The sequence below is a fragment of the Typopeltis vanoorti genome, chromosome 13 (assembly GCF_054136105.1).
Source record: "Typopeltis vanoorti isolate ZY-2024b chromosome 13, IOZ_Tvanoo_1.0, whole genome shotgun sequence".
NCBI lineage: Eukaryota > Metazoa > Arthropoda > Arachnida > Uropygi > Thelyphonidae > Typopeltis > Typopeltis vanoorti.
The window spans coordinates 85,094,493-85,117,853 of record NC_143561.1 but is presented as its reverse complement, the minus strand read 5'-3'; the positions used below and the strand labels follow the sequence as shown (position 1 = coordinate 85,117,853).

General features: G+C 36.1%; 1 protein-coding gene across 2 annotated transcripts in view; it reads left to right on the top strand.

The window, feature by feature from the left end:
• The window catches only part of LOC150100328 (sorting nexin-25-like), a 350,110-nt gene that overhangs the window by 120,500 nt on the left and 206,249 nt on the right, over positions 1 to 23,361 (top strand). For both annotated transcript variants that reach the window (XR_016549234.1, XM_090402426.1), the window contains exons 9-10: positions 3,573 to 3,793; positions 12,017 to 12,056. Coding sequence is in view for 1 of the 2 variants with exons in the window: in XM_090402426.1 (XP_090258552.1) it covers positions 3,573 to 3,793; positions 12,017 to 12,056 (261 nt within the window). In the remaining variant the exon portion in view is untranslated. The remainder of the gene's footprint in view (positions 1 to 3,572; positions 3,794 to 12,016; positions 12,057 to 23,361) is intronic.

Sequence of the window (23,361 nt, the reverse complement as noted above, 5' to 3'; positions counted from 1 at the left end):
TCTTAGCCAATGGCTATAACCCCCAAAAAATCCAAAAACCTATAAACCACAACCCCCCTCCACAATAAAGACTACACCAAGTCTATCACTATCCCCTACATCCAGGGCACCTCTGAAAAAATAACTAATATCCTCAAAAAATATGACCTTACTTCCTGTTACAGACCATATAAAAAGTTGGCATCCCTTATCAGCTCTACCAAAGACCAACCACTTCCCCTAGACCTACCTGGTGTATACCAGGTCCCTTGCAGCTGCAAATTGTCCTACTTTGGCCAAACAGGCAGAACAACAAATATCAGGATTTCAGAACACCAAGACTACATCCGGTTTCACCAGTACAGCCGCTCTGGGTTGGCAGACCATGCCTTAGATACCCACCATAAAATTTGTTGGAAGAAAACGAAAATAATCCATCGCAGCAAGTTTAAATACGAAAGATTATTCAAAGAATCTTCAGCAGCTCTAAAAAGCGTTCCTAACCTCAACAAATTTGGGTGCATGAAACTGCCCCAAATTTGGGAGACTTTCATTATGAGAACTTCAGCCCAACTGCCAAGACTACCAAATTAGCCCGCAAGAGGGCACCATTAGGACTTTAGGAACAGAATTAGTTTATTACTTTCTTCCTCATTTGCTTTGTTAGTTCCTTAGTGCACATACCATATCTTTATGTTCCTGAAGATGGCAATGTGACATTGCCGAAATATTGAAGTGATTCATTAAAGTATCTTTAATTAATATACTTCATATGCGTTGTTAATTCCGTAAATTAATTACCAGTTAAGTTGGTAAGGGGTTGCTGTAGGATTAACATTGAAGAGGTTTTTTCACAAAATGGTGGATGATCGAGGAAAAAGAAGAGAATATCCCTGGAAGCTGTATAAGGAGGGCATGAGCAAGAGTGAAAAGCAGGTTTTTTGCATGGAGAGTTGTGAATGATTGGAATGCATTGCCTGAGAGTATGGTGTCTGCAGAGAATTTGAATGTGTTTAAAGCGAGGTGCGATTAGTTGTGTGTATTACAAAGGGACCTCCTAGATGACTCTTTGACTCCATGGGGAACTTAGGATAATAATTATAATAACAACAACAATAATAATAATTGATGGATTTTGTTATTATTATTATATGGTATCTCCATTGAGTCTGAAGAATCATTGTTAGAGACCCAAACTAAATATTTTACACTCAAAACCTAGCATACCTCTCATTAAACTCATTCACATTTCTGGAAATTCATTCCACTCATTCACCATGAAAAAAAAAATCTAGTTTGTGCACTCCTACTAACCAAACTCTTACACAACTTCCATGGAAGAGATCTAGTTCTCTGTTTGTCATAGATTAAAAAATTTCCTGTGCATCAATTTTGTAAAACCCCTTTAATACCTTATAAGTTTCTATCATGTCCCATCTTCTGCCTGTCAACAAAATTTTGTAATCCACAAATCTTCAACTCATCCTCATAGGGAGTATCCATAGACCTGTCACCATCTTGGTCACTCATCTCAGAATCCTCTTTACTATTTCCTCATCCCCAAGAAACCCATGTGACCAAATCTCTACACAATAGCAAGATGCAACTGAATCATAGCCTTATAGAGAGGGGTATTAACCTCCCTATATTTAGTTGTTAGCATGTTTTTCAACATCCAAGTAATCCTTGGAACTATTTTGCCAACTTTTGCAATATGCACTCTGAACTTCAACTCTGTCCACCGTTATCCCCTAATCTCTAGCCTCATCAGTTCAGTACCTGCATTCCAGTACCATCGATACGATACACCTCATGTAACTTTTTTCAGTCTAAAGTGCATAACCTTACATTTTGCAACAGTAAATTGACAATCATTTTCATTTGCCCACAGTGTCAATCTATTTAAATCATCCTGCAGGATATCTACATCATCTTTATCAACAATTGCTCTCCCGAGTTTTGTCATCAGCAGACAACTGAATATGTGTGGCATTTGCATACATGCATTTCAACATCCCCTTGTACTCACTACCTTTTTGTGTAATGTCATTATGAACCTATTCAAATCAGAATCCTGTGAAATTGTATTCAGCATTGCATGAACATTTCTGTATACATGCTCATTTATCCCAGTGATGGCTAGACATATGCTTAATTGCTCCCCCCCCCCCCCCCAATATCTCTGGTTTCCCTGGTTTTGCACTTCAAAACTGTCACTAAACAACTTGTCCAAACATCTAACTCTAAAACTGTTTACATGTAACCCATCAGGCAGATATATAAGTGTTTTCATCCATCAAATTCACTCCATAAATCTATAATAATATAAATCTATAATAAATCTAGAATACCTGGCTTTCACCCAGGAGTCCCCGGTTTGATTCCTGGCATGGGAGGGATTTTGGTTGGCCAAGTGGATAGTGTATCCACTCTCCAGCCAAAAGGCTGTGGGTTCAAATCCCACTGTGGGCATGGATTTTTGTAATTGTCTGTGTGGAAATACGTGGTGTTCGGTGGTAGAGCAGGTGCCCTCCCTCATTGAGTCCTTGGACTCCCTGGAGGTGTCAAATAATAATAATAATAATAATAAATTGCACACCTTTCCTCCTGACAATAAGAAATATATATATATATAAATTTCCTCCTGCCAATCTTCTCATTGACTCATTAACAATCATGGCCCTTATTCTTGGCTCTGTCCTGTCATACTGAGGCAGAAGACTCACAGTCTTTGTCTCCTGACTTCATTTTCACTTCTTTCAAAAATTTTTTCATATCTTCTCTCATTGCATATCTCTCTGTTTTCAAATCATTTGTTTCTGTCATAACAGTCATTTCTTTCACTTCTCCCTTCTGCAAACTAACAGCTTCACAAACATCCTTGATCTTTGCACATGGGAAACATGCTTTTGTCATTTTCTCATTAAGTGTACCTCTTTTCATAGAATCTCCACAGAATATCTTATTATTTTCAGTTTTTTGCACTTTCGCACTTTCCCCATTCACATGGTAATTCTTTCTCCCATTGCTCTGGCTTCCATTTGGTTCTTTGAAAGATATGGGTTGATTAACTATAATGTAAAACTACATTTAGTATAAAACATATAAATTCTATAAATTCACAAAATATAAGAGTAATCGGGAATAAGTCCTCTAAAAATGTCAGCCTGGTTGGCCGAGTGGTTAATGTATCTGCTCTCCAGCCAAAAGGCTGTGGGTTCGAATCCCACCATGGGCATGGATGTTTGATTGTCTGTAAAAATAATAGTGGTGATGGTCGGCGGTAGATGGCGTTGATGTAGATGATGAAGGTAGTTGCAGTTGGTGGATTGGTGGAGATGGAGAGTTGTAGAATAGGCGCCCTCCCTGGATGAGTCTTTGGACTCCCTGGAGGTGTTATGTAATAATAATAATAAAATAATAATAAAAAAAATGTTTCTATCAAAGTTTCACATAGTTTACTCACATTTTTAAGTCCCATTGTTAAGAATAAATTTCTCGACAGTAAGCAGTCAAGTATTGTAATTTTTTTATATACAATTTATTTATTGGTACATAAAGGAAAAACCACTAATTTGTGTTTTTTTTTTTAGTTAAGATTTGCAAAAGGTTTGTGCGAGAGACGTATCAAATATCTTGGTGGCCCTGACTATTTGTCATCTGCTCTGGAAGGCCGAACATTTTTTTCTGAAGAAAAAGCTTCCTCTATTCCTGGGCGAAAAGTACTTTCTTTATCAGTCATCATGGAATCTTCTTATTGTAGACGATACCTTTCCAAATTCATGGAAAAAGAAGAATCCCATTCTTTATTGGGGTGCAGTAATTTAAATTTCTTTAGTTTTTATTTTAAAAACATATTTCCAGATTTCTCATTTTTGGATTTTTCAATTTGAAATTTATTTTAGGAAGAGTCAAGTTAATAATTAAATTTTATTTTAAAAACATCATGAAAAACTTCATACTTCATTATTTAATTAAAATATTTAATTTAATAAAACATAGTTATTTAATGCTATTTTTAGTCATCCTGTTCATTTAATCATGACCTCACTGTAACAATTATGACTTATTGACAGTATATTTGCTAAGACTATTTATAGCAGAATGGAATAGAATCTCATCAAAAACTATAATTGCTGTTTAAAAAAACACTACATATGCAAACACATCTGCATATAAAAATTAAATTACAAAAATGCTATAATATTCCTGATGGGAGCCAGAATTATGGTGCTAAAGCTAGGATGCACTAGAATGGTAATCCAAAGTTGCATCATTTTATGTTAAAAACATAAACTGCAGAAATTGTAAATTCAATCCCATAAAAACATACTGATGCTTATGCAATATTTTATTTTAAAAGTATGAGTTATTATAGTTGTCGCGAAATGTTATCAACAGCTTTCTTCAATCCATGACTAGATGAATGCCTTTCCATTCTTCTTCAATTCTTGGACGATATCTTGTAGTCTCTTGATGACTATAAATGTCCATAACATCATGATATCTTATCATCCCATCTCACCACTGGTCTACCTGTTTTCTAAAGAAACCAGGTAGACTAACGATTTAAAAACTCTACTCCTTGCATATATATACAATACTTTTTTAATAATATCCACAATAATTAATAATTATTGTAAATAATGAAATATTTGAAATTAATAATTTTCTGAATATGTATAATAATAAATCAGAAGGATGATTACTAATTATTTGTTTATATCTACTTTATTACCATCAGTCATCATAAAATTCCTGATATGTACCTCAAGAGGTATGCCAGTACTACATAAAGAGTTCTGCATTATTGCCGACTTCCTATCGACACTTTTCACATTATTCCTTTATCTGTCAGGACTCGAATATTGTCTATATGGATAGGATATTATATCTTATATTTCAACCTTCTAAGGCACTTCTAACATCGGCTAGATCTTGGTCTTTTTTCTTTTTATCCTAACAGTTCTGCTCACACATTCCTGAATGCTAACAATGTCAGGTTCCTTCATAATATCTTCATTACTTAATACAATTCTGCCATTGATGCCATCTTTTTTCCCCCCCTAATTTTTTTCAGCACTCTACCTAATATCATAAATTAAAGATGCCAAGAAATTATATTCTTGGTTTAATCCTTTATTTGAGTATAAGAAAACAAAGTTTGCATGTGAAGTAACTTCACGACTGATCCACTCATACATAGAAGCTAATGACTTCACGTTACTTTCCTTAGTATCCCCATAATGCAGAACAAATATCTTTATGGACATTTGTAATGCTATGCATTATGCATGTCCATAAGGATATTGAGAATTTTGATTTTGTGTTTTTATTGGGATTAGACTCGTTAAACGTGTTCAAACATGTCTACACATATAAGGTACTAGAGAAGAATAGAGATCTGTAAGTTGTCCAACTGTATCATACACACACACACTAGAGACACAAATATACAAAACATGCAGGTAGCTTATTATGTCTATACACGAATACTAGGGGGTATCAGAATCAGAGGGGTAGAGGTTGTTGAGGTAGCAGAGCTGATCTCAGGTGGTATGGTCACTTAAACAGAATGGGCGATGAAAGATTAGCGAAACAAATGTTCTCCGTAAGGTTAGCAAGTAAATGACCCAGAGGAAGACCAAGATATAGATGGATTGATACGGTACAAAGTGCCTTAGATGATAGAAATATAATATCTGATAATGTTGGAGTCTTGACAAGTAACAGACTGATTTGGAGGAAAATTGTTGATAGGGAGTTAGTAATGACGTACATTTTTCATGTGGTACTATTATATCCTGTACACCCCTTGAGGGTACATGGCAGTAATTTGATGACGATGATAATACCATTCAAAAGTTTATAGACCTCTATCATATCACCCTTCTTTCTCCTGTTAACCAGCGTCTGTAATCTACACACTCGCAATCTGTCCTCATAATCTAAATCTGATAATCTGGATATAATCTTTATAGCTCTTCTCTGCACCCTTTCCACAGCTTCTTTATCCCCTTGGAATCAGGAGACCAATTCTGTGCACAGTAATCCAGGTGTGGTCGTATTAAACTCTTATAAAGAGGCAAAATGACTTCCTTATCCTTACATGTCAAGGTTCATTTCAGCGTTGTAAGTATCCCCTGAGTTGTATTTGCAGTTTTGCTATGTGACCCCTTGCCTCCTCAGTTTCTTCTGATAACATGCCGCTGGAAATCGAATCATGCCCAAAGTGCATAACTTTACACTTAGTAACCGTGAACTGATAGCCATTCTTGTTTGTCCAAATTTCCAGCCTATTCAAATCATTTTGTAAGTGCCGAATATCAGTAGCATTCCTGATTGCCTTGCCTATCTTCACATCATCAGCAAACAATTGCATATCTGATGTTAGACTCTGCCTGATGTCATTAATGTATAGATTGAACAAGAATGGCCCAAGGACTGAACCCTGAGGTACACCACTGGTCACCTTAAATCTGGCAGATTCACACCCTATTATATAGGGTGTGAATAGATAAATCGATCACGAGGACTCCGAAGTAGAGGAGTTTTATGGTCAACTTAATGCAACAGTCACCATAGTGAATAGAAAAGACCTTTTGATTGTACAGGGCGATTGGAATGCCAAAATTGGAACAGACATCGGCAAGGATTATCTCCCATATGTCGTACCGTATGGCTATGGGGAGACAAACGAAAGAGGTTTTGAATTGGTCAATTTTGCCTCACAAAATGAACTTACCATTACTAACACTTTATTTCCCCATAAACCTTCCAGAAGATGGACATGGACTTCCCCTGATGGTAAAACACACAACCAAATTGACTTTATCCTTGTAAGCACAAGATGTAAAAACTCCCATCAACCTCACAAGAACCAGATCATTTCCTGGAGCCGACATTCGCAGTGACCAACCACAACATGGTCATCGCAACTGTGAATATGAAAACGAGGGAATGATTACCTACAAAATCAATTCGTAAAAGATATAATATTGAAAAATTAAAAGATCCCCAAATAAATACACTATATAAATACAAATTAAAACAAATTTTTGACACAAGCTTCAAGAAATATAATAGTATCGAATCTTAAACCAAATACTTCTCAAAAGATAACTGAGACAGCTGAAGAAATCCTTGGATACAAAAGGAAAATAAATAGACCATGGATAACCAAAAATATTTTGGACCTATGCGATGAAAGAAGATATTTGAAATCTCATATTAATAGTGGTGATAATAGAGAACAGTATAAAAATATTACTAAGATTATTAAAAAAGAAATCAAACATGCTAGAAACTTATGGATATTGAATGAATGCAAAAATATAGAAGAGGACTTAAATAAAAATAATTCTAAAAGTGCTTTTCAAATTATCAACAAGTTAACCAAACCTTTTACCGCAATTAATTGGAGCATAGAAGATGAAGATGGAACTCCTATCACGGATAACCAGAAAATAGTTGATAGATGGAAATGTTACGCAACCAAGCTTTTTCAAAAGGGCTCTCAACTGACCGATGATATTTTGGACGGAATTTTGCCAGGAGGTTCAGAGGAAGGAGATTACCCGATATTAAAAGAAGAAGTTATTGCAGCAGTTAGCTCCTCAAAAAATAGGAAAATCCCTAAAAAGGGAAACAGCAATAAATGTAACAACTATAGAACAATAAGCCTTATTAGTCATCCAAGCAAAATCCTGTTAAAAATACTATTGTCAAGAATCGAAAAGAAAATAGAAAGCAGACTATCAGATGAACAAGCAGGTTTCCGGAAGTCCAGAAGTACAATTGACCGTATTTTTACAATACACATACTAGATGAAAAATACATAGAACATAACAAAATAATCTGTCACAACTTCTTAGACCTTCAAAAAGCTTTTGACTCAATATGGCACGAGGCATTATGGTATTGACAACAAAATCATTAGGATTATTAAATCTCTTTATTCCTCATCTGATATAAGAATTGAAATTAAAAATTACAGCAGTGAACTGTTCCAGGCAGAACGGGGTGTAAGACAGGGATGCACGTTGTCCCCTCTTCTTTTTAATTGTTTTCTAGAATATGTCATAGATGAAGCTCTTTATGAATATGACACTGGAATAGTAGTTGGCGGACGAAAAATAAATAACTTGCGTTTCGCTGATTATATCGATCTTCTTGCAGAAAGTGAAGAAGAATTACAAGAGATAACCAGCCATGTTTTCGGAACATCAAAAAAATATGGATTATACATAAACCTACAAAAAACAAAAACAATGATAACCTCAAAATCAGACATTGAATTCTTAAAGATAGAAATTGGCAATAAATAAATTGAGAATGTAAAGAAGTTCACTTATCTAGAAAGCACGTTGAGTCTAGATGGTTGTTCAAAAACTGACATTAAATACCGAATTGCTAAGGCAACCGTGGCCCTACAGAAGTTAAAACCATTGTGTGGAGATAACAGAATAGCAATCACAACCAGATAATTGACACCTTGGATTCTGTCCTCTTATATGGTTGTGAGGGCTGGACTTTATTGAAGGAAGATGAGAGGAGACTCCTGTCTTTCGAAATGAAAACTTACAGAAGACGTTCAGAATTCCCTATACCACTCACGAAACCAATGAAAATGTCCGAAAACTGATTGATTTAATAGATAGGAGAAAAAAAGGGAAAATATTCTGATAGTCATCAGAAGAAGACAGATGAAATGGTTCGGACACATGAAGAAGACTAATGGCATTCCAAAGCAAGCACTAGAAGGAATCATTCCGGGATCAAGGGTTAGGGGCCGACCTCGATTAAAATGGACTGATAACATCAAAAAATTGACAAATTCCTCCCTTCCTCAACTGACATCAAGAACAAGAAACCGAGACAACTGGAGGAGGCTAGCAAAGAGTATCACCTACCAGCCGTGAATGACCCAACGGTTCATTTAGGACTATGGGAGAAGAAGAAGAATAGATAAAGGTTGGGCAAGGTTGTGTAGCCTTTTTGATGGCATTTTCTCAACATGTCCATACCATTGAAATTGTCTTCTTTTGATCTTTTCTATTAATAAGTCTGTATATTTTAGGTCTTGTCTTACAGTTTCATTTGTTTTCTTTTCTGTCCATTTTGTTTTATTTATTTTTCTGATACATTTCATCTTGAAAGCCTCCAGTTTTCATATCACTGTCTTCTTGAGTGTCCAAGTTTGTGAAGCATATAGCACAGTGGGTATTATAATTGCATTATATAATTTTATTTTTAGTGGTTTGAAGATTTTATTATTTTTCCAGATTTTTCCTAGCTTATTAAATGATAATCATGCAGTCGATATTCTATGTTTAATAGTGGTCATGGTATCTAAGTGTTCTGTTATTATTGTTCCTAGATAGTTGAATTGTTTTACCTGTACAATTGTTGATCCATTCAAGGAGAAGTTTACTTTTTCTCCGTTTTTTTTCCAATTATCAAGATTTTTGTTTTGTGTGTATTTATGATCATGCTGTATTGTTTAGGTTGGTTATTAGGTTCACCATTTTTTCTTTTGTGTGTGCTATCATTACAATGTCATCTGCATATTTTATGTTATTAAGGTTATAACCATTTAGGTTGACCCCTTTTTCTCCTTCCAAGGCTTGGTTTACCATATCCTTTAGGTAGATGTTAAAACGGTATGGGGATGAAGAGATGGGACATCCTTGGGCTACTCCTTTACTGGCATTTATTTTATCTGTTGTTATACTGTTGAATTTAATTATTGCTTCTGTGAGACTATAATATTTTTCTAACTCTATGGTATCTTCGTCGATTTGTTTCTGTTTTAATATTCTTAGTAAAGTTACTCTGTTTATTGAGTCGAATGCCTGTTTAAAATCTACTAAACAGTAATAGATATTTTTGTCATGTTCCCAGTATAATTCTGCTAGTCTTTGTATTATGAGATCTCATCCAATGTGGAGCAATTCTTTCTGAAGCCTGCCTATTCTTCACTAAGAATGATCTCATATGTGCTCTTTATTCTGTTCTGTAATACTCTTGTAAATATATTGTAAATTAGTATGATAATTCCTGTTCTCCAATCTTCTGATATTTCTCCTGATTTAATGATTTTGTTGAAAAGTGTGGTAAGGAATTTTAAAGTTGTTTGCTTTCCTTCTTTTCACAGTTCTGATTGAATTTGGTCTATCCCTGGTGCTTTGTCAGATTTCATTTGCTTGAGAGCATTCTCCACCTCTGATGGAAGGATCATTAAGGCATCATGTCTTGAGTTAGTGTGGGGTTTTGTTATTAGGTAGTTATTTCTTTCATTCTTAAAAGTTTCTTGGTAGTGTTCCATCCATATTGCTTTTATCACATTTGGATTTCCTGTTTCCATGCCCTGATGGTTGATCTTTGTTAAAGGTAGTGGTGAAAAGTTTTTTGGAATTTCTTTAATTGTGTTATGTAATGTTTCTGAGTTATGGTGTTTATATGCCTCATTGTTTTTTTGTTTAGCCAATTTTCTTTAGCCTGCCTGCAGAGTTTATCAATTTCGTTTTTGAGTTGTTTATATTATTTCTTCTTGTTTTCTTCTGAGGTATGTCTGTTTATTTTTGTTTTTAGTTTTCTTTTTTCTTCACATTTTTCTAAAATGTCAGATGTTATCCATTTATTATTGGGTCTCTTATAAATTCCTGAAGTTTTCCTTGCCAAGTTAATATTTTTTTCCCTGTTTTCCAAAGGTTTTCGGTTTCATCTGTTTGAGTCCTATTTATTTCTTCTATTTTCCTAATGTAGTCTAATCTTATTTGGTTATTTTTTTAATTTTTCCATGTGGAATTTATCAGTTCTATTTCTTTTATAGTTGACTTTGAATTTTATCCGTATTGTTGCAGAGAGGAGTTCATGGTCTGTATCCAGCGCTAGGCTTTTGAGTGTTCTTACGTTTTTGATTGAGGTTTTCCATTTATTTCTAATTAGGATATAATCTATACAGTTTTGTATTTCTGTATCTGGTGAAATCCAGGTGTATTTAAAACTAGGTCTATGGTAGAACATTGTGCTTGAGATGACAAGGTTGTTTTCTTTGCATTAATTGAGCATAGTTTCTCCCCTTTTGTTTTTGGTTCCTATTTCATATTTCCCCATTACATCTTTTAGCTCTTCTCTGAAAGTTCCAATCTTAGCATTGAAATCTCCGATGATCAATAAGATGTCTCTGGAGTTAGTATTATGTATTTCTTTTTGGAGATCATTGTAGAATAGTTTGAGGTCTTCTTCATTCTCACTTGCGTCCAGTGCACAAATCTGAATAACCTTTATGTGTAGTCCTTTTTCTTTGGCTTTTAGTCTAATTCCTATTTTTCTGGATGAGATAGGTTTAATATCTGTTATACTTGCAGCAAGATTTTTTTTTTATTAGAATTGCATCTCCTTCTCTATGAGTTGTCTCATCTTCCCAAATAGAATAATTTGCCCTCTGGTATGTTTAGGCATCCTTCTCCTGTCCACTGAGTTTCTGCGATTCCTATAATATCCCACTTTATCCTTTTCAGATTCTCTTGCAGAATTTGGAGTTTTCCTGCTTTGTATAGAGATTTGATATTTACAATAGCTATATACTTATCACATTTTGCTGACCACATAGAAGATTTCTCACATGCTATGCGAGGCTCGTGTTGTTGTGTTGGCTACCCCATACGCGGTAGTGCAAGATGTATTCAATAATCGTGTAATCCATGGAAGTTTTTGGCATTTTAGTATAGCCAGCTTGCCATTCTTCTGCCACACCCTTTGGTCCATAGCTCCTTATTCTTTATTCGGAGCAACCCATTGGGGCTCCCTCATTCGCCACCCAAGGGACGTGCCCAAGCTTTAAAATTCCACCATATTAATTCCTCCCCCATATTAAAATATAGTTCATTTTTGCTTATAGGTGAATTGAGAGGCCAAAGCAGTGACTTATTGCAGTGGAAGGTTTGCTATTGTGAATATATATATATATATTTTTTTTTTTTCTTCTTTTTTTCCCTAATGTGTATAAACATATTGGTCTATATTAATTAGGTTTTGGGAAGCAGTAGAAGAAATGAAGCAGGCAGACAAAGTAGGATATTTTTATATATTTTGAAATAAAGTTTATGTGATGAATAATACACTCAGTGGACAAACATTAGAGATAGGGATGACGGAAGTTGTCACTGGCAATCGCCATGCAGAGTGACACGTACCCAAACTGGACACAGACAGTAAATAAGTAGACATCGGGGCTTCACAACAGTGTATCGCAATCAACGAACATGAATAAATGTGGTAGTCTGTTTTAGGGTGTGGCGATCTTATCGACTTTGATCATGGATGTATTATTGGTACAAGACACATTGGTCATTTTTTTCTCAAGTGGTAAGAAGCTTAGGTTTCTCGAGGACAACTGTATCACGGGTTTACCTCAAGTATATACCCTCAACAGTCATACCAGCACCCAGCGAGCAAGTGGTGGCTGACTACACTCCATTGATGACTGGGGTTGAGGTAGACTGTCTAGTCTTGTACAGACCAACTGCAGGGAAACAGCAGCACAAATCACATCCAGTTTCAATGTTGGAGGTCCAAGGAGTGTCAGCAAGCAAATGGTACAACGTACAGTTCATACCATGGGCTATGGGAGGTGACTCCCTAATCATGTACCACTGTTGATAGCTCGTGTTGCGTCTTGCCTGGTGTGTTGGGACCATCAAAACTGGATCTCCACAGAGTAGATCAGAGTCGTGTTGTCTGATGAATTTCATTATCACTTGCAAAACTGATAGGAGAGTGTGGTGTTGACAGCATGAGGCCACAGCATATACATGGCCTCATCTTGCCAGGTCGGTTCTGTGATGGTTTGAGGAGCCTTCTCATGTGACACATTAGGTTCTTTATATGTCTGAAGAAGTCCTTAAACACTGCAAGTTACCAGAATGTGCTGGCTGATCACCTATGCACTTTCATGACCTTCGTGCATCCTACAGCCGATGATCCTTCAGCAGAACCATGTGCTGCCCCCACACCAGGCCACAACCACCCAGGCATGGCTCAAGGAACACCCATCTGAATTTGGGACCACCCAGTGGACCAAAGTCCATTTAAATAGAAACCTTTGTGTTGCCATAGAGTGAACTATCAAATCCATGTATCCAGGTCAATATCTAAGGCAAAGTTGTGGACAATGCTGTAAAAATGGCCGGAATTACCTCCAGCAACACTCTGGCATCTGGCAGAGTCAGTGCCTCAGAGAATACAGACTGTTATTCATACTAGAGGAGGACTGACATGCTATTAGGGTATGTAATGTTTTGTCCACTGAGTATAGAATGTCCTTTTAAAATCATATCATAAAGGTAAAGTTCTGCAAATTTCGAATATCGTTAATTGCTTTGAGTTCCTATTATCATAGTGTGTACCTATTTTGAATGAATTCCTATGATTTATGGATATGACAGAATACAACTTGTATTCTTATCTTATTGTTTCTTTCCTTAGACAATGTTTGGTATTGTGTTTAATATAATCTGTTGTATTCATATTGGACTTCATAGTATTAACAACACCAACTTGAATTCATTTATTGAAACTTATGTTTTGCTGGTTTTCTAACCAACATCTTCAGAGCACAAATAATAACGGTGACTAACTTATATTAAATTAAATTATAGTTATCTTGGCCAGATAACTATAATTTAATTATTTGGAGAAGTCTGATTAAATGGTTTTAGAATGCCTGCCCCTTAGATCTTTGGAAAATTAATGCAGTGATATTTGTTGAGGTTGGAGGAGTGCTTCATAGCTGATGGTGATTCCAAAAATAATCTTTCAGGCCTATGTAATAGTTCTATGTAAGAGTTCTATGTAATAGTGCTGTCTTATTCCGTTTAATCCTGTGTGACAGGGTATCCTGAGTATGGTCTGCCAGTCTCGACTTGTCATACAGGTGATCGTGGATGTAATTCTTGTGTTCTTCAAAGCAGATGTTAACTATTTACTAGTGTCCAAAATAGGCTAAACTACAGGGATAAGGAATTTTGTACACTCCAGGATGTACACTCTGGATACTCCATCACATAGGATTAAATAAATATGTGCTCCAATTCAAATGAAAAGAAAAGAGAAGAAATAAGAAACATTGCATTGACAGAAGAGAATAAAGATTCGAAGTGTAATCACCTTAGTTTTTTTTTATATCTGATCCACACACAAAAGTCACAAGACCTGTTGCAGATTCTGGCTTCCTACTTCTATTCCAATTCTTGCATATCTGATCATGGTAAATGTCCTCCAACCATTCCAAACACTCAATGTCGTGTTTGACCTTTTGCCAGAAAGAGATATCAGAAAAATTTTGCTCAAATTGGATACCAAAAGTCTCCTGGCCCTGATGATAGTCTTCTGATTGTTCTAAAAGTCGGTGCTCAAGAGTTTACTCTCACTCTCTGTGAGAGTAAACTTTTTTATATTGAAAAGAAAAATACATAAACGTTTTAAAAGAATCAAAGCCAAACAGCTTTCAGAATTGAACTGTAGACTCAAATAATTAGAGGCCGTGTAGCTCAGTGGAAGTGGCATTTGCACTCCATGGCGTTTGATTGCCCGAAGGAGAACCTAGTTTCAAATCTAGTCGCCAACTAGAGGAACATTTTCTAAGCCTTTCTTCGACCAGTTCACAAATTAATTGATCTCTGCTACAGGCAAATGGGTTTTTTCCCACTGGAAGCTCAGGTGGTTTTAAGGACCACACAATGGCAGCACTTCCCAGCTGTCTCTCTTCATTGGTGCCAGATATACTTAGTGATAGTCTTGGGCCAGCTATCTCTAATCGGCAGTTTGGCAGAGATTGAACTGCCCCCCCCCAGTCTCCAAAATTTCATCATCATCATCATCAAATTCCTGATATATATACCCTCAAGGGGGTGCACAGGATATGATAGTACAACATGAAAAATTTACATCATTAACTTCCTATCTACAATTTTCCTCCAAATCAGTCTGTTACCTGTCAAGACTCCAATATTATCAGATCTTATATTTCTGTCTTCTAAGGCACTTTTTACTGTATCAATCCACCTGTATCTTGGTCTTCCTCTGGGTCTTTTTTCTGCCAACCTAGAAAACACTTGTTTTGCTAATCTTTCCTCTTCCATTCTGTTTAAGTGACCATACCCCTGAGATTAGCTCTATTAATGCATTCCTGAATATTGACAATGACAAGTTCTTTCCTAACATCCTCATTTTTAATATGATATTGCCATCGATGCCATTTGTTCATGCCCGTAATCTTTCTCGGAACACTTATATCTGCGGTCTCTAGTCTTTGGTCAAGTGTTTTACTTCTGACCCAGCTATTAGATCCATAAGTTAAAATTGGTTTGAACACTGTCTTGTATACAGCTAATTTACTAGTTCTAATGTTTTGGCTAATTTCTCTCTTATTCCATATAAATTTATTCAGTTGACTTCCTGCCATACCAGCTTTGTTGATTCTGTTGTCTATTTCCATATTTAATTTACCATAGTCACTAAAAATCGAGAAATGTTTTACTTGTTCTATAGGTTCTCCATTCACAGTGCAGTTCATATTTTTGCTTCTGCCTATTTTCATTGTCTTTTTAGTGCTGACCTTCATACCATATCTATTACAGCAGTTATTCAATTTAGTCAGAGAATCTTACAGCAGATTTATTTAGAAGTATAATGTCATCTGCATAAAGCAAAGAGCTGACATTAACATCTCCAATTTTGATATCAGATTTAATACCACTTTTCTTCATAATGTGATCCATATAGATAATGAATAACATAGGGGGATAATGTACATCCTTGTCTTACACCAGATTTAACATTAAAACATCTTATACATTCTTCAATTCTAATTGCTGACTTACAACTCAAATAAAGACTAAGTATTGCTTGATATACTGCCCATTGCTGCCATATAACTGTAGCATTTATAATAGCTTCTCTATTGGCACCTTGAAAAGTAATATTAGATGGGCGCTCTTCAATGTACTAGATGAAGAGATCAAGGAATGACAGCTATATGGAGAATACTCATATGTAGTAATGATTACATTGTTCCCACCAGGAATATCATCCTTACTTTCAGCACACCCAAACTATCAACTTTTGCAAAAGCAGGATATCTAAACTGCCCAATTAGGTTCTACATTCCAGACTTTTTGCAATATTAAAATTATATCTCAATGCCTGTTGTAGCTCTCCCATCTCTGCCTAATGCGTGAGAACAAAAGCTCTAAAAAGACACCAAAATACCCTAATTATGAAGGAGATCACTAACCTAACCTAACCATGCATACTCCCAAGCATGCCAAAGGTGAAGGATGAAAATGAGATCTGAAAACTGAGCTTAGCATCCATCCATACCAAGAGGCAGTATACCACAAAAGTTGCAGCATCCAGTGGTTAACTGCATTACAGACAACTGTAATGGTGTCGGTAGGATGTTAACATGTATGGTAATCCCACAGTTTCCTTGAACTACAGCATCCTCAAATGGTATGATTTGCTTGTTGTCCTCTATAGCACATAAATAAAAGAGTAAAATCGATATGAGCTCATTCCTTAAGCCATGCAAAAAATGGCATGAGAACCCACTAATTAAAAAAAAAATAATAATGGAATGTGCACCACAGAGGATCAAAGGCATGCATCCAGTCCCATTAATAAATGGCTTGGATACCTCCATTCCCCCCAGAAGATAAAACCATTAATATACCTAGTGTCCTAGCATTTTTCATGGATCAAAACTTCATCAGCATTCTACCTTTTATCATGTAATTACCCTCCTCTTCCATTAATCCCTTAATGGTGAATTAAAGCTATTAGCAAATTAGCTGTAATGGAGTGACCTTCTTGACACTTGACTTAAAGTGTTCCGTGTTAACTGAAATTTCCTTTACTGTCTTTCGATATTTGACCTTTTTTTTTTTTTTTTTGCTGCACAATTTATTGTCTCTCTTTTCAAAAATGAACAGGAATTTCACATGTGTGAAAATAGAGATCAGCCTTTGCATTGAATGTGTTTAATAGTAGCAAACTTGCTGTCTTTTATTCTTGAAATCAGTAATAGAACAAGACAATTTACGTTCTTTCATCATCACCACCAAATTCCTGATATGTATCCTTAAGGACAATTTTCCTCCAAATCAATCTGTTACCTGTCAACACTCCAACATTATCAAATGTAATATTTCTGTCTTCTAAGGCACTTTTTATTGTATCAATCCATCTATACCTTGGTCTTCTTCCTGGCAAAGAACATTTGTTTTGCTAATCTTTCCTCTAATATTCTCTTTAAATGACCATACCACCTGAGATTAGCTCTGCTAACACATTCCTAGTTGCTAACCATGTTGAGTTCTATCTTATTATCCTCTTTGTAATATGATCTGATGCATTATTAAAAAAAAAAACAACAACAAAAAATGAGGATGTTAAGAAATAGTTTCTCCAAATTTCTCCATGGCCTGAGTCCAGAGGTGAGTGGTGTAAGCAAGAAGATCAGTTGTAGAACAAAAGTGATGGAATTCCTACTGCCTGTCACTGATTAGTTGGTGTGACTCTAGGTGGTTCAAGAGTTGGTTGTTGATGACCTTCTCCATAGTTTTAGAGAGAACAGAAGTGAGAGCAATTCGGTGCTAGTTCATTGGTTGACTTTTATCACCTTTCTTTGGGATGGGTTGTATGTAGAGACCTGTTTCCATGATAGGATAGAGGCCAGTTGAATAGGATAGATGTTAGTTCTCGGACACAATTTTTTAGCACAATAGGTGAGATACCATTAGGACTAGATGCCTTGCTTGTGTCCAGGTTATTTAGGATTCTTCAGATTTCATTTTGTCAGAAGACTATGGGTGACATGAAGGGAGCCGTTCGTGGTAGAGTGGAGGGAACTTGGCCCCAGTCTTCAATGCAGGAATTAAAAAAGTTTTGCCAGTAAGTTGGCCTTGTCTTTAAGTGAGGTGACTATAGTACCATCCAGATGTGAGAGTGGAGGAAACTTTGGTTGGCAGAAGTTGTGCCCAATGGCCTTGGCAAGAGACGACCAGGAGTGACTGCCATTTGGGCAGGAGGCAAGTTTGCAGCATTTGGGCATTGCGAAGCTCTTTCAAAACTTTCATGGTAAGCAGAGGTTTTTTCTTTTCTCTTTTTGAGAACTTTTTTTGAGAACCAAAGCTTGGACGGTGACTGAGAGTTTGGAGTGGAATGTGGGATGAAAGCCTTCATTCCTGTGAGGATGATTTCTGTTATTCGGTCTAAGCAGGTGTTTGGATGAGGAGAGCCAAAGCAGTAGTCAGACCATGGGAAGGAGGAATAGAAGTCATGGAGGTCCTCTCAATTGGCACCTTGTAGTGCCAAAGGACACAAAACTGAACTGTAAACTGGTGGATAAATGTCATTCTGTGGCAGAAGAGACTTGTATGAGGTTGTGGTCTGAGTTACCAGGAGGGGAACCAACAACCATATTATACCTGGAAGGAGAGTTTGTCATGAAGAAGTCAAGTGTGTTGGCAATTTGAAGAGGGGGGAGGGGGTTTGTCTGGTATTTTGGTCGGAAATTGATGAGCTAAGATAGGGCATTGCTGGTGGCAAACACCTCAGCATCCCTGCCTGCTTGATCAGTTTCACTGATCAAGCAGGCAGGAAAAGGGAAGCCATTGTGAATTGTGGACATTGTGTTCCCAAGAAGGAGGATCTCACTATTGGGGTATTTCGACTGCAGAAAGTGGGGCTTTAGAGAGAGATAGTTAAGGAGATCAGAGTGGTTGATGGTGTTTGGAGATATGAAAAGGGCAGGTTGGTTTGGTAGAGAAATTCTGAGCCAAAGTAGATGAAACAGTGGGGATTCAAAGGTTTGTGGTCTCTGGCATGGTATGTGTCTGTTCTGGTGAATGCACAAGTGCTGCCCTTGTGGTGGAAAGAGCTGTGTAATGTGTAGTTTGGGCAGTCGAGGCAGACAATGGCTGAGGTTGCTATTTGGGTTCTGATAGGAATATTACTTCTGGTTTAAATGACTGTAAGTGGTGGTGTACATTGTTTATATTGCTGTTAAGGCCACGGATGTTGGTGAAGTGGATGTGGAAACTTGTTTTTTGGTAAGAATTAATGTTTGTGAGTTGTTTGATTGGATTTCCATTGTTTTTTATGATTCTTTTGGTTGGATTTTTGATGTTTGTTATGGTTGTATTTTTTTATGAGTTTTTTTTAACTATTTTTTGTAGGAGAATTTTTGTGATCCACAGTTAAATCGCATTTCTTTGGGTTGTGGTCCATTATATTTGATTAGGAAGAAATAAAGAGAAAGTGAGGCATGCAGTAAGAAGTGACAGACTTGCAAACATACTGCTCACGCACAGGAAACTCATTCTCCTGTCTATACGTGGCCTCGACAGTTCCTCCTGCAGCTACAGTATCTGGTCTCTCTCCAGTCACAAATTGCCAGAATACTTGGCTGCAGGATTTTTTACTAGCTGATCAGGAAGCCCCCAGGTGCATTATTATCTGGTTCTGTCCCTTGTATCAACCAGCAGCCAGCCTGCAGAACCATTTTACTGCTGTACCCTTGAATGGAGGGTGGTCTGGGCCCCCCTGCAGTGAAATTGGTATGTCTTTGAGGGTATCACTCTCACTGCATGTGGGAAGAGTGGTGGGGGGGGGAAGAAACTGGAACCCTTTCTTGAGTGACCAACATGGCTGTAGCCACTTAAGGTCTCTAAAACACATTTGGTATGATTTGCAGGTGTTCCAAAGTAGTATAAGCCGATTTGTTCTTTTTTGTCAGCTTTCTCTCCATTCACAGCACTAAAATACTATTGGTTGGGGGGGGGGTGAGTCATTTAACAAAGAAGGTTTGACAAATATGTAACCATCATTGTCATCACTTCCTCATATATATATTCTCAGAGTACACAGAATACTTTGATAGTACTACACAATCAAGCTTATGTTATTACTTACTGACTTTCTATCAACTGTTTTCCAAATAGATTAATTTGGTAATCTGTATTGGTCAGATCTCCCATATTGTTAGATCTTAAATTTTGGTTCTGCACCTAGATTTTAATCTTCTCTTGAATCTTTTCCTAAGATTCCAGAATCAGACACCTGTTTTGCTAATTTTTCCTCTTCCATTCTGTTTTAAGTGACCATACTACCTTATATTAGTTTTGCTCATACATTTTTGAATTCTAATATTGTCAAGTTCTTATTCAATTTTTATATGATTCTGCCATTTAGATCATCTGCTTACTGACCTAATTTTCCTAAAAATTCTGATATCTGTCACTTCCAGTTTCAATCAGCTGCTTTATGACTATCGTTACTTGAGATCCATAAGATAAACTTCTTTTGAACACTTTTTTGTGTAAAAAGTGTTCAAAAGAAGCTTGTTGTTTTGGTTAGTTTTCCCATTTCAGTATCCATTTCCATAGTTCATGTGTCATATTCACTAAAAATTGTACCTCAAGAGCTGAAATATCTTTAGGTATGATTTACTACCTGTTTTTATAGTTTTTTTTTATTGTTGCATTTCATATCAAATTTGTAGCAATTATTTCACTTTAGTTATAATCTCAAAAACTCATAGCACATTTATTTAGTACAAAATCATCTGCATATAAATTTAAGAGCTGAGTTTAAATATATCATATTTGATAATAGTTTTTATTCCATTTTACTTCAAAATGTCATATACATAGTATGCTCCCTTAACTTTCAAACGCTCTTTATATACATCTTTGTTCTGACTGCTTTAGCTTTCAATTTAAATATAAACTACATACAGCTTTCTATACTGTCCCATGTATATCATGTAGTGTAGCTTTTTGAACAACTTCACTTGTGGCAGCTTATAACTAGCTCTACTTAAATAGAGACATTTTTCTTAGCTTTTTCCTATGTATTCATGCATATATCTTAGATGAAATACTCATTTGGAAAATTTCTCTATAATCATACATTGTTTATTTCCCCCTTTTTTTTTTTGTATGTGTGTGTGTGTGTGTGCGCGCGCGCGTGCTCATACTCCAACCATCTGGAAGTCAGTCCTCTGACTACACCTTCTGAATTACGTAATGCAGCTCCTATAATATTTTTAAAAAAATCTATATTTGAGTATCTCTGGTTGAATATAATCTATTCCACCCTTTCCATATTTCAATTAGTTATTATTATTATTATTTTTTAATTTATCTATGATACCAAAATGTACCCATGAGTGCATTCTCCTGGATATTTTCTACCACGTTTGTGTTTTCAAAGTAATTGCTGCAGATATCATCTTCAGTTTTTATGACCTTTATCACCTCTGTTTCTTTTTTGCATACTCTTTCTTCCATTTTTAAGTTTTACCCTCCTGTAACCTTCAGAACATTTTGTTTACCTTCGTGATATTTGTTTATCTGCTATGTTCTTTTCAAAGTCTTCCTTTTTTTCGTTACTCCTGTTTAGATACTTTTCATATAACTATATGTCTTTTCATTTTCTCTATATTCTTCAAGAGCTATGCTGACTTACTTCTGAAGAACTTCTAGCATAGTTTCTTTTTTTTTCCCCAGAATGGCCCTCTTCCTTGATTCTTGAAGTTCCGATTTTCCCCTCTTGCAGCTTTACCACATGCTGTCCTGGCTGAGTCGATTAAGATTTTCTTCAAAGTTTGCCATTTGGTTCACTAAAGATTGGTCCTAGTTTTCAAACTTTTTTTCATTGTATACGAGTCTACAATTCATCTCTGAATACTGTTCAGCTTTGACTTTTTTAAAGCTTTTTACATATTCTTCTGTTCAGTATGATATTCATTTTTATCTTACTCAAAACTAAATGGTAATAATTTTCTTCACCATCTCACCTATATATCTTATTCTGAACCAGTATGAAAATATCACTATCAACAGTAATAGAGTCAATAAGAACTTTTTTCTTATTTCTTGTTTTCTTTCTCTCTCTCTGTGTAAAGTTTTGCACACCTTTTTATTAGAACACAGCAGATACTAACTTTTTTATTCTTTCTCAATTTTCTGAAACATTTCTGTATGTCTAAAATTCATTTCCTGCTAGCGTTCATTTTTCTTTCTGTCAAAAGCTGCACTCTCTATTTAATCAAAGAATTTCTCTACTTCACCACCACTGATATCTTCCATAGGATCAGTCACATTTAAGTGATACAGCGATGCATATTAATATGTGAAAGGTTGTGTGGTGGTGGAGAAAATAAGTATATAACTTATCTGTTGTGTAATTTTTTTTTTTTTTTTTTGTGCTGATTTAGCTAATCTTGGGTTGTGATCATGCTGTTGGTTTTATTCTCACAAACATAAAACTCACTGTTCAAATATGTTTGGTAGTGTTACATGTAATATTGTTGCCCAAGGAGTATTATTATTATTTTCCTGATCTCCATGGATCACAAGACTTATCTGGGAGGTCATCACAAAGTCTAACCTACCACTCTTTAAACTCATCCATTGTCTGCACATTCATCACCCCTCTCAGGCAATGCATTCCATGCTCCTGTCACAATAATAATCCTTCAATAGTGTAAATGTCTCGATCGTATCCCTGTCTTCTCTCCACCAAACTCTGCGGTCTGCTCTGCCCTCATAATCAACATTCTACAGTCTGATATCATTTTTGTTATCCATTTTTGCACCTTTTCCAAAGTTTTATCTCTTGTGGTCAGTAGTGACCTTCTCAACATTGCAGCAATTTTCTGAGATGCCTTGCAACATGTCCATCTCTATCCACAATCATCCCAAGATCCCTTGCTTCCTCCATTTTTTCCATCAAGTGAGTATGAAGTATCTTATCTGTGGATCCCAAATGTTAAACCTTACATTTAATTGCATTAAAGTGATATCCCCATTCGTTTTCCCACTTTTTCGCACTATTCTTGAAGAGCCAAAACATTAGCACTATTACTAATAACACTCCCAAGCTTCACGTCATTTGCAAACAACTGAATATTACCTGTAGTCCTATGACAACATCATTAACATAAAAATTGAACAGCATTGGCCCCAGAACTGAACCCTGTGGAACTCCACTTGTAAGCTTCCTCCTCCCTGATACTGCTCTCTCATATATGAGGGTGGTCTGCCCTGGCCTCAATAATATTTATAATTCTTTATAAAAGAAGGTAAATATTCAAGGCCGTATCAGCCTTGAAGATGATTCACATGAAGGACGTCCAAAAAGTGTAACAACACCAGAAATCATTGATCAAGTGTATGATATAGTATTGGATGACTGGCGAGTCAGCCAAATGCATGAAATTGCTGAGATAGGCATTTCAAAAGAACATGTATATTTTGCATGAAGAATTGCAAATGAAAAAGCTTTGCGCAAGATGGGTACCATGCTTG